The sequence below is a fragment of the Oncorhynchus mykiss genome, chromosome 5, assembly GCF_057628025.1.
Source record: "Oncorhynchus mykiss isolate SJ-2025 chromosome 5, ASM5762802v1, whole genome shotgun sequence".
NCBI lineage: Eukaryota > Metazoa > Chordata > Actinopteri > Salmoniformes > Salmonidae > Oncorhynchus > Oncorhynchus mykiss.
Window position 1 is genome coordinate 89,908,717 of NC_143026.1, and position 12,338 is coordinate 89,921,054.

Genomic DNA, 12,338 nt, shown 5'->3' on the forward strand with positions numbered 1-12,338 from the left:
TAGACTACTGTAACACTGTTTCCCCTGACATAACCCCTCACACTAGACTACGGACATAACCCCTCACGCTAGACTACTGTAATACTGTTTCCCCTGACATAACCCCTCACACTAGACTACTGTAACACTGTTTCCCCTGACATAACCCCTCACACTAGACTACGGACATAACCCCTCACACTAGACTACGGTCATAACCCCTCACGCTAGACTACCTACATAACCCCTCACACTAGACTACTGTAATACTGTTTCCCCTGTCATAACCCCTCACACTAGACTACTGTAACACTGTTTCCCCTGACATAACCCCTCACACTAGACTACGGACATAACCCCTCACGCTAGACTACTGTAATACTGTTTCCCCTGACATAACCCCTCACACTAGACTACTGTAACACTGTTTCCCCTGACATAACCCCTCACACTAGACTACGGACATAACCCCTCACACTAGACTACGGTCATAACCCCTCACGCTAGACTACCTACATAACCCCTCACACTAGACTACTGTAATACTGTTTCCCCTGACATAACCCCTCACACTAGACTACTGTAATACTGTTTCCCCTGACATAACCCCTCACACTAGACTACTGTAATACTGTTTCCCCTGACATAACCCCTCACACTAGACTACTGTAATACTGTGTCCCCTGACATAACCCCTCACACTAGACTACGGACATAACCCCTCACACTAGACTACTGTAACACTGTTTCCCCTGACATAACCCCTCACACTAGACTACGGACATAACCCCTCACACTAGACTACTGTAACACTGTTTCCCCTGACATAACCCCTCACACTAGACTACTGACATAACCCCTCACCCTAGACTACTGTAATACTGTTTCCCCTGACATAACCCCTCACACTAGACTACGGACATAACCCCTCACACTAGACTACGGACATAACCCCTCACAGTAGACTACGGACATAACCCCTCACACTAAACTACGGACATAACCCCTCACACTAGACTACGGACATAACCCCTCACACTAGACTACGGACATAACCCCTCACACTAGACTACGGACATAACCCCTCACACTAGACTACGGACATAACCCCTCACGCTAGACTACTGTAATACTGTTTCCCCTGTCATAACCCCTCACACTAGACTACTGTAACACTGTTTCCCCTGACATAACCCCTCACACTAGACTACGGACATAACCCCTCACACTAGACGACTGTAATACTGTTTCCCCTGACATAACCCCTCACACTAGACTACGGACATAACCCCTCACGCTAGACTACTGTAATACTGTTTCCCCTGTCATAACCCCTCACACTAGACTACTGTAACACTGTTTCCCCTGACATAACCCCTCACACTAGACTACGGACATAACCCCTCACGCTAGACTACTGTAATACTGTTTCCCCTGACATAACCCCTCACACTAGACTACTGTAACACTGTTTCCCCTGACATAACCCCTCACACTAGACTACGGACATAACCCCTCACACTAGACTACGGTCATAACCCCTCACGCTAGACTACCTACATAACCCCTCACACTAGACTACTGTAATACTGTTTCCCCTGTCATAACCCCTCACACTAGACTACTGTAACACTGTTTCCCCTGACATAACCCCTCACACTAGACTACGGACATAACCCCTCACGCTAGACTACTGTAATACTGTTTCCCCTGACATAACCCCTCACACTAGACTACTGTAACACTGTTTCCCCTGACATAACCCCTCACACTAGACTACGGACATAACCCCTCACACTAGACTACGGTCATAACCCCTCACGCTAGACTACCTACATAACCCCTCACACTAGACTACTGTAATACTGTTTCCCCTGACATAACCCCTCACACTAGACTACTGTAATACTGTTTCCCCTGACATAACCCCTCACACTAGACTACTGTAATACTGTGTCCCCTGACATAACCCCTCACACTAGACTACGGACATAACCCCTCACACTAGACTACTGTAATACTGTTTCCCCTGACATAACCCCTCACACTAGACTACTGTAATACTGTTTCCCCTGACATAACCCCTCACACTAGACTACGGACATAACCCCTCACACTAGACTACGGACATAACCCCTCACGCTAGACTACTGTAATACTGTTTCCCCTGTCATAACCCCTCACACTAGACTACTGTAACACTGTTTCCCCTGACATAACCCCTCACACTAGACTACTGTAATACTGTTTCCCCTGACATAACCCCTCACACTAGACTACGGACATAATCCCTCACACTAGACTACTGTAACACTGTTTCCCCTGACATAACCCCTCACACTAGACTACTGTAATACTGTTTCCCCTGACATAACCCCTCACACTAGACTACGGACATAACCCCTCACACTAGACTACTGTAACACTGTTTCCCCTGACATAACCCCTCACACTAGACTACTGTAATACTGTTTCCCCTGACATAACCCCTCACACTAGACTACGGACATAACCCCTCACACTAGACTACGGACATAACCCCTCACACTAGACTACGGACATAACCCCTCACACTAGACTACGGTCATAACCCCTCACACTAGACTACTGTAATACTGTTTCCCCTGTCATAACCCCTCACACTAGACTACTGTAACACTGTTTCCCCTGACATAACCCCTCACACTAGACTACGGACATAACCCCTCACACTAGACTACTGTAACACTGTTTCCCCTGACATAACCCCTCACACTAGACTACGGACATAACCCCTCACACTAGACTACGGACATAACCCCTCACACTAGACTACTGTAATACTGTTTCCCCTGACATAACCCCTCACACTAGACTACTGTAATACTGTTTCCCCTGACATAACCCCTCACACTAGACTACTGTAATACTGTTTCCCCTGTCATAACCCCTCACACTAGACTACGGACATAACCCCTCACACTAGACTACTGTAATACTGTTTCCCCTGTCATAACCCCTCACACTAGACTACTGTAATACTGTTTCCCCTGTCATAACCCCTCACACTAGACTACTGTAAAACTGTTTCCCCTGACATAACCCCTCACACTAGACTACTGTAATACTGTTTCCCCTGTCATAACCCCTCACACTAGACTACTGTAATACTGTTTCCCCTGATATAACCCCTCACACTAGACACCAGCTCCATATTAATGCCCATGATTTTGGAATGAGATGTTGGATGAGCAGGTGTCCACATACTTTTGGTCATGTGGTGTGCACTCTATAAAAGGCCTCTCCTACAGTATACTGGGGAAGGATGTGGAGCAGGCCTCTCCTACAGTAAACTGGAGAAGGATGTAAGCAGGCCTCTCCTACAGTATACTGGAGAAGGATGTAAGCAGGCCTCTCCTACAGTATACTGGAGAAGGATGTGGAGCAGGCCTCTCCTACAGTATACTGGAGAAGGATGTGGAGCAGGCCTCTCCTACAGTATACTGGAGAAGGATGTAGAGCAGGCCTCTCCTACAGTATACTGGAGAAGGATGTGGAGCAGGCCTCTCCTACAGTATACTGGAGAAGGATGTAAAGCAGGCCTCTCCTACAGTATACTGGATACTGGATACTGGATGTAGAGCAGGCCTCTCCTACAGTATACTGGATACTGGATGTAGAGCAGGCCTCTCCTACAGTATACTGGATACTGGATGTAGAGCAGGCCTCTCCTACAGTATACTGGATACTGGATGTAGAGCAGGCCTCTCTTACAGTATACTGGAGAAGGATGTAGAGCAGGCCTCTCCTACAGTATACTGGATACTGGATGTAGAGCAGGCCTCTCCTACAGTATACTGGATACTGGATACTGGATGTAGAGCAGGCCTCTCCTACAGTATACTGGATACTGGATGTAGAGCAGGCCTCTCTTACAGTATACTGGAGAAGGATGTAGAGCAGGCCTCTCCTACAGTATACTGGATACTGGATACTGGATGTAGAGTAGGCCTTCTGTAGGTTTTCATTCCAACCATAGTTGTAACTAACCTGATTCAGCTTATCAACAAGCTAATTATTAGTTTCTAGTTTTATTAGTCGTGTGTGTACGGGATACACATGATATACACCATCAAACTAAATGCAGGTTCCTTCTCGACAATGAAACAACAATTAGAAATAATAATTTTTAAAAAAAATACGAATACGAACATAAAGTAAATGTCTCAGCAGAATAGAATAAAGTATAATACAGGAAGTCACAATTTATAGTCCAGTATTTACATGTGTTTTGAGGAAAGGGGGTATTTTGGGGGGCAAGTGTTTAAATTGAGCAGTATGTAGCTTTCTTCATAATTACTGTCAGGTAGCAGCAGTGGTGATGTGTGTGTTGTAGGGCTGGGCGATATGGCCTAAAAATCTGATCTAGATTTTCTTTCAAACTTATGTTTTTCTTTTTTTATGTTTTCTCTTAATCAGCTTTGTGCAATGTAAAGGTCAAAATACACTGCTTTTCAAACAGTCATGAATAATCGAATGAATTCAGATCTTGTGAAGTTATACCTAGGCTAAATATACAATGCATTCGGGAAAGTATTCAGACCCCTTCACTTTTTCCACATTTTGTTACGTTACAGCCTCATTCTAAAATTTATTGATTAATATATTTTTCCCCCATGAATCTACACACAATACCCCAAGCAAAAACAGTTTTTTATATATATATATATATTTGCAAATGTATTAAAAATAAAAAACTGATATCACAATATACGTAAGTATTCAGACCCTTTACTCAGTACTTTGTTGAAACACCTTTGGCAGCGATTACAGCGTAGAGTCTTCTTGGGTGTGATGCTACAAGTTTGGCACACCTGTATTTGGGTAGTTTCTCCCATTCTTCTCTGCAGAACCTCTCAACCTCTGTCAGGTTGGATGGGGAGCGATGCTGCACAGCTATTTTCAGGTCTCTCCAAAGATGTTTGATCGGGTTCAAGTCCGTGCTGTGGCTGGGCCACTCAAGGACATTCAGAGACTTGTACTGAAGCCACTCCTGCGTTGTCTTGGCTGTGTTCTTAGGGTTGTTGTCCTGTTGGAAGGTGAACCTTCGCCCCAGTCTGAGGTCCTGAGTGCTCTGGAGCAGGTTTTCATCAAGGATCTCTCTGTACTTTGCTCCGTTCATCTTTCCCTCGATCCTGACTAGTCTCCCAGTCCCTGCCGCTGAAAAACACCCCCACAGCATAATGCTGCCACCAAATTTGCAAATATTTCTAAAAAAACAGTTTTTGCTTTGTCATTATAGGGTATTGTGATGTCGTGATGGGGTATTGTGATGTCATGATGGGGTATTGTGATGTCATTATGGGGTATTGTGATGTCATGATGGGGTATTGTGATGTCATGATGGGGTATTGTGATGTCATGATGGGGTATTGTGATGTCATGATGGGGTATTGTGATGTCATTATGGGGTATTGTGATGTCATGATGGGGTATTGTGATGTCATGATGGGGTATTGTGATGTCATTATGGGATATTGTGTGTAGATTGATGATGGACATTTTTTATTTAATCAATTTTAGAATAAGGCTGTAACGTAACAACATATGATATAAGTGAAGGGGTCTGAATACTTTCTGAATGCACTCCGTGGGTGTGTGTGAGTGCAGAGAATCAGACCAGTTCAAGTGTTCAGCAGTCTGATGGCTTGTAGATACCAACAGGCTCCGAGACAGTTTCTATCAGACCTCATGCTCCGATACCATCTGTCTGACGGTAAGGGAGGGAACAGCTCGTGGCTGGGGAGCAGGTGTCCTGGATGGGTGGGGGGCATGGTCCCAGAGATGTACTGGGCCGTCTTCACCACCCACTGGAGGGCTTTGCGGTCGTGGACGGAGCAATTCCCGTACCAGGCCGTGATGCAATCGGTCAGGACGCTCTCGATGGTGCAGCGGTCCACTCGGTTAGCTTAGGGTTGGACTGAAAACCTACAGGACGGTAGCTCTCCAAGAACAGGGTTGGACTGAAAACCTACAGGACGGTAGCTCTCCAGGAACAAGGTTGGAGAGTCCTGATATAGAGGGATATGTGGAGAAGGATGCAGTCCCAGTGGTTTGATTCCCACTCTCTCTAACAGGATTAGTCTCTCTGCTAGGGGATGTTCAGGAGATTGAAACTCAAACCAGTTCCTAAAACCATCCTTCTTACTTTGCGCTGACACCATACTTCCAGCAACAGAAAATATACTGCATTATGGAAATCCAAGCTTTGCAGAATTATTTTATTTTACAGCCCTCTAGAACTGCATGCATAAAATTAGCACTCCATGTCACATAGTGAAGTCATAGCATACCGATGAACACAACCAAGGGCTAGTATTCCACTGCTCAAACATCTAGCCTTAGTTTATTTTTTAATTAAATGTTTTTTTTTTATTTAGCTTTTTTTTCCAACTAGGCAGGCAAGTCCGTTAAGAACTAATTCTTATTTACAATGACAGTCCTAGGAACAGTGCCTTGTTTACACCTTGTCAGGTCGGGGGACTCGATCTAGCAACCTTTCGGTTACTGGCCCAACGCTCTAACCACTAGGCTACCAGCCTCCTCTGTGGGTTTAATTAACAACATCTCCACATTAGAATAACTCAATCAGTGATCTGTTTAAATACAACTACATTATAGTACCGCCTAGGGCAGGGGGTTCCCAACCTTGGGGGCCAACGTTTTGTGTGTGGGGGGTGGGGCGCTTTCTTTATTTGAAGGGTAAAAAAATATATGATGGATGGATTGTTCATACCGATCTAAAAATAAAAATTAAAAGTTGAAATCTGTGATGCTTTAGGCTAAGCTGAGCTACGACCTTCTAAAGTCAAGGATTCAAAGACATTTTTTTCGATGCGTATTTAATATAGGCTATCTCAATAAACAATCAATAAAAAGTGGGAGACGGTGTGACATTTTTTTTTGTATGTGAAAAGGGGGGGGCCCTGTGGGGGGGGGGGGACCCCATGCACACTAATACTCATGGGACTGTATATGTCCCAGAGGCCTCTACAGAGGAACAATTAGACTGTAATGAAAGCAGGAGAGTTTGGGTCAGTTTCCTTTAAGGCCTGCCCTCAGGATGAGGTGTATCTTGTAGCATCTACTTTTCTAGTCTTCCAGCTGTATTGTCGTCCATCTCATTACTGCAGAGGAGAGGCTAGAAAACAGAGAACCACACATTTCAATTAGCTGCTTTTTTACCCTTGCTGTTTTAATGCTCCTGGTTCCGACAGCTGTACTACAGTCAGATTTAGTCTTCCCTTTAATAGCGTACGTAGAGATGGAAACACAGAGGAAGCCTGACGGGCTCGGTGGATGATCTCATAGCAGACAGAGACAATTATTTACACTCTTCTATTTTATTGATCGTTAAAAACACAAACTGAGAAAGGCCTGTAGAATCCTGGAATGGCCCGTTTGATGTTATTTGTAATGATATGGAGTGACATTTACAGCTGGGGGCTGTGTGTGTTCCTGTAAGGACCTGTATCAAGATATTTATTTCACTCAGAGTGGAAGTGTTTGTGCTCGGTACTGAACGGGAAGAGGATCACCACCCCTCAATTAGAGTAAAATATGCTATTCATAAACGTGGGTTATTATCAGACTACATTAACATGATGCACCGTGGGTTATTATCAGACTACACTAACATGATGCACCGTGGGTTATTATCAGACTACACTAACATGATGCACCGTGGGTTATTATCAGACTACATTAACATGATGCACCGTGGGTTATTATCAGACTACATTAACATGATGCACCGTGGGTTATTATCAGACTACACTAACATGATGCAACGTGGGTTATTATCAGACTACACTAACATGATGCAACGTGACTTATTATCAGACTACACTAACATGATGCAACATGGGTTATTATCAGACTACATTAACATGATGCAACGTGGGTTATTATCAGACTACACTAACATGATGCAACGTGGCTTATTATCAGACTACACTAACACGATGCAACGTGGGTTATTATCAGACTACACTAACATGATGCAACGTGGGTTATTATCAGACTACATTAACATGATGCAACGTGGGTTATTATCAGACTACACTAACATGATGCAACGTGGCTTATTATCAGACTACACTAACATGATGCAACATGGGTTATTATCAGACTACACTAACATGATGCACCGTGGGTTATTATCAGACTACATTAACATGATGCAACGTGGGTTATTATCAGACTACACTAACATGATGCAACGTGGGTTATTATCAGACTACACTAACATGATGCAACGTGGGTTATTATCAGACTACACTAACATGATGCAACGTGGCTTATTATCAGACTACTTTAACATGATGCAACGTGGGTTATTATCAGACTACACTAACATGATGCAACGTGGGTTATTATCAGACTACATTAACATGATGCACCGTGGGTTATTATCAGACTACACTAACATGATGCAACGTGGGTTATTATCCGACTACATTAACATGATGCACCGTGGGTTATTATCAGACTACACTAACATGATGCAACGTGGGTTATTATCAGACTACACTAACATGATGCAACGTGGGTTATTATCAGACTACATTAACATGATGCAACGTGGGTTATTATCAGGCTACATTAACATGATGCAACGTGGGTTATTATCAGACTACACTAACATGATGCAACGTGGGTTATTATCAGACTACATTAACATGATGCAACGTGGGTTATTATCAGACTACATTAACATGATGCAACATGGGTTATTATCAGACTACATTAACATGATGCAACGTGGGTTATTATCAGACTACATTAACATGATGCAACATGGGTTATTATCAGACTACATTAACATGATGCAACGTGGGTTAGAATGTTAAAAGTTATTACTGAGTCATTGCAATGTTAAGGTTATTACTGATCATTGTTCTCAATGCTCGTTCATGTGATTCATTTAGCGTGGTGACCACATCTTTCATTTAAATACCATCTTTGAATTGTTGCTATGATTATTACAGGAGAAAGGCATAGTGCACTACACTAACATGCATTCTGTTTTCTCTACTGTACCTTCAGTATGTGGACTTTGCATTTTTCTGACCTAGACACTGTTTTTCCTAGTATTCCAGCTTTCTCAGCTCCATCTGTCCTAGTGCTGCAGTACAGCCCTGTTTTATTGATGAAGGACAGACACAGGGCTGAGGCAGTACAGCCCGGTTTAATTGATGAAGGACAGACACAGGGACGAGGCAGTACAGCCCTGTTTTATTAATGAAGGACAGACACGAAGATGAGACAGTACAGCCCTGTTTTATTGATGGACAGACACAGGGATGAGGCAGTACAGCCCTGTTTTATTGATGGGCAGACACAGGGATGAGGCAGTACAGCCCTGTTTTATTGATGGACAGACACAGGGATGAGGCAGTACAGCCCTGTTTTATTGATGGACAGACACAGGGATGAGGCAGTACAGCCCTGTTTTATTGATGATGGACTGACACAGGGACGAGGCAGTACAGCCCTGTTTTACTGATGATGGAAAGACACGAGGATGAGGCAGTACAGCCCTGTTTTATTGATGGACAGACATGGGAATGAGGCAGTACAGCCCTGTTTTATTGATGGACAGACATGGGAATGAGGCAGTACAGCCCTGTTTTATTGATGGACAGACACAGGGACGAGGCAGTACAGCCCTGTTTTATTGATGGACAGACATGGGAATGAGGCAGTACAGCCCTGTTTTATTGATGGACAGACACGGGAATGAAGCAGTACAGTCCTGTTTTATTGATGAAGGACAGACATGGAGATGAGGCTGGCATGCTGGATGCTAGGGGGACGGCTGTTACTTCAGCTCCAGTTCCTTAGCAGGCAGATGCACACGAACACACAATGTCAAGGTTCTGCAGTTGATAAAGCTCTCCTGAGCTGTGCTTTGCGTGCTGCATATGTTTGGCATCTATTCAGGATTCACTCATATCTATTTTAATATGGAACACCTGCTCAGTGCTCAGTCCCTGTGACCTGTATCTGAACTCAGTCCATCCATCTTTCTCATGTTTCTCCTGTCTCTCATGGACAGACAGACTCTCTGACATGAGCTTTGTGGACCACGTCCTCACACACCAAGCTCAGGTGGAAAATCATGCTCGCTCTCTTTGCCTTCCCTGTGTGTTTTTGTGTTGTGTATTTACATTAAAAAGATCTCACCTGGCATAGTTTTTCTTTCTTACAGGACCTCATGAAATCATTCTCCTTAACTAACAGCTCGCTAATAATGTGAAATATGTATTTTTACTGAAGGATTTGTCATTGAGTTTGTCGTGTTGTTTGACAAGACAGTACCACCCTCATCTATTGTTGTTGTCGTCTGCATGTTTGATGATGTACTGTTGTTTCTCTCCCTCCAGGGCTCTGTTTGATGATGTACTGTTGTTTCTCTCCCTCCAGGGCTCTGTTTGATGATGTACTGTTGTTTCTCTCCCTCCAGGGCTCTGTTTGATGATGTACTGTTGTTTCTCTCCCTCCAGGGCTCTGTTTGATGATGTACTGTTGTTTCTCTCCCTCCAGGGCGCTGTTTGATGATGTACTGTTGTTTCTCTCCCTCCAGGGTGCTGTTTGATGATGTACTGTTGTTTCTCTCCCTCCAGGGCGCTGTTTGATGATGTACTGTTGTTTCTCTCCCTCCAGGGTGCTGTTTGATGATGTACTGTTGTTTCTCTCCCTCCAGGGCGCTGTTTGATGATGTACTGTTGTTTCTCTCCCTCCAGGGCGCTGTTTGATGATGTACTGTTGTTTCTCTCCCTCCAGGACTCTGTTTGATGATGTACTGTTGTTTCTCTCCCTCCAGGACTCTGTTTGATGATGTACTGTTGTTTCTCTCCCTCCAGGGCGCTGTTTGATGATGTACTGTTGTTTCTCTCCCTCCAGGGCTCTGTTTGATGATGTACTGTTGTTTCTCTCCCTCCAGGGCGCTGTTTGATGATGTACTGTTGTTTCTCTCCCTCCAGGGCTCTGTTTGATGATGTACTGTTGTTTCTCTCCCTCCAGGGCTCTGTTTGATGATGTACTGTTGTTTCTCTCCCTCCAGGGCTTTGTTTGACTATGACCGGGCGAAGGACTCGGGGCTGCCCAGCCAGGGGCTCAACTTCCACTTTGGAGACATCCTTCATGTGGTGAATGCCTCCGATGACGAGTGGTGGCAGGCACGGCAGGTGACCCATGAAGGAGAGGTGGAAGAGGTTGGAGTCATCCCCAGCAGGAGGAGGTAAGAGGTTAAGGGTTAGAAGCTTGTGCTCAGGGTTCGGAGTACCTACTGTTTTCACATGTTGTCTGTCACGGGGATTGATGTTTCCCAACCCTGGTTCTGTGTCTCCAACACTGAAAGTGTGTGTGTGTCAGTGTCAGCCCAGGCCAGCCCAGCCCAGTGCTGGCCTTATCCCTGGGCACAGCTTGGTGTGAATGCTGATGCCACTGTGACTGGCGTCATAAGGGCACCATAGGGGCAGAGAGTATACCCACAAAAACACAATTTCTTTGTAATGAGGTGTGGTACTGCAGTATTTTCAGTGAAAATCTTCTCTGTGGCAAAAATAAAAAGTTGCCATCGAAACAAAAAAGCCACCCATCGGTCTTACACGAACTCTGTTCATTCAGCGGCCCTTTGACGTCAGTAACACATTATCACATCTTACTCTGCAATCAGCTGTTTCATTAAGCTTGAGACTTCAAACACCCTACAGTTTCTATCTCTCGCACACAAACACTGTCGAGCTTCCCCTCTATTTCCCCCCTCCATCGCTCTCTCACCCTACAGAGGGGTGGCGGACAGATGATAATTGGGCTTCTCACCTGACTCTGGTTCATTTGTCACCTTGGAATGATCAGATGGCAGCAGGAGAAGTAGAAGCAGTAGAAGTAGCAGCAGTAGTAGTAGTAGTAGAAGATGCAGTAGCAGCAGTAGTAGAAGATGCAGTAGTAGAAGTAGCAGTAGTAGAAGTAGCAGTAGTAGCAGCAGTAGTAGTAGAAGATGCAGTAGTAGTAGAAGATGCAGTAGCAGCAGTAGTAGAAGATGTAGTAGTAGTAGCAGCAGTAGTATAAGATGTAGTAGCAGTAGTAGGAGAAGATGTAGTAGTAGTAGCAGCAGTAGTATAAGATGTAGTAGCAGTAGTAGGAGAAGATGCAGTAGTAGTAGTAGAAGATGCAGTATTAGAAGATGCAGTAGTAGTAGAAGATGCAGTAGTAGTAGTAGTAGCAGTAGTAGTAGAAGATGCAGTAGTAGTAGAAGATGCAGTAGTAGTAGCAGCAGTAGTATAAGATGTAGTAGCAGTAGTAGGAGAAGA

The 12,338-nt window shown here is 44.3% G+C and overlaps 1 protein-coding gene across 50 annotated transcripts in view; it reads left to right on the plus strand.

The window, feature by feature from the left end:
* Positions 1–12,338, plus strand: part of LOC110524815 (discs large homolog 1-like protein) — a 299,597-nt gene that overhangs the window by 257,376 nt on the left and 29,883 nt on the right. For all 50 annotated transcript variants that reach the window (XM_036978809.2, XM_090236279.1, XM_090236284.1 and 47 more), the window contains one exon: positions 11,087–11,263. In XM_036978809.2, coding sequence (XP_036834704.2) covers positions 11,087–11,263 — 177 coding nt within the window. The remainder of the gene's footprint in view (positions 1–11,086; positions 11,264–12,338) is intronic.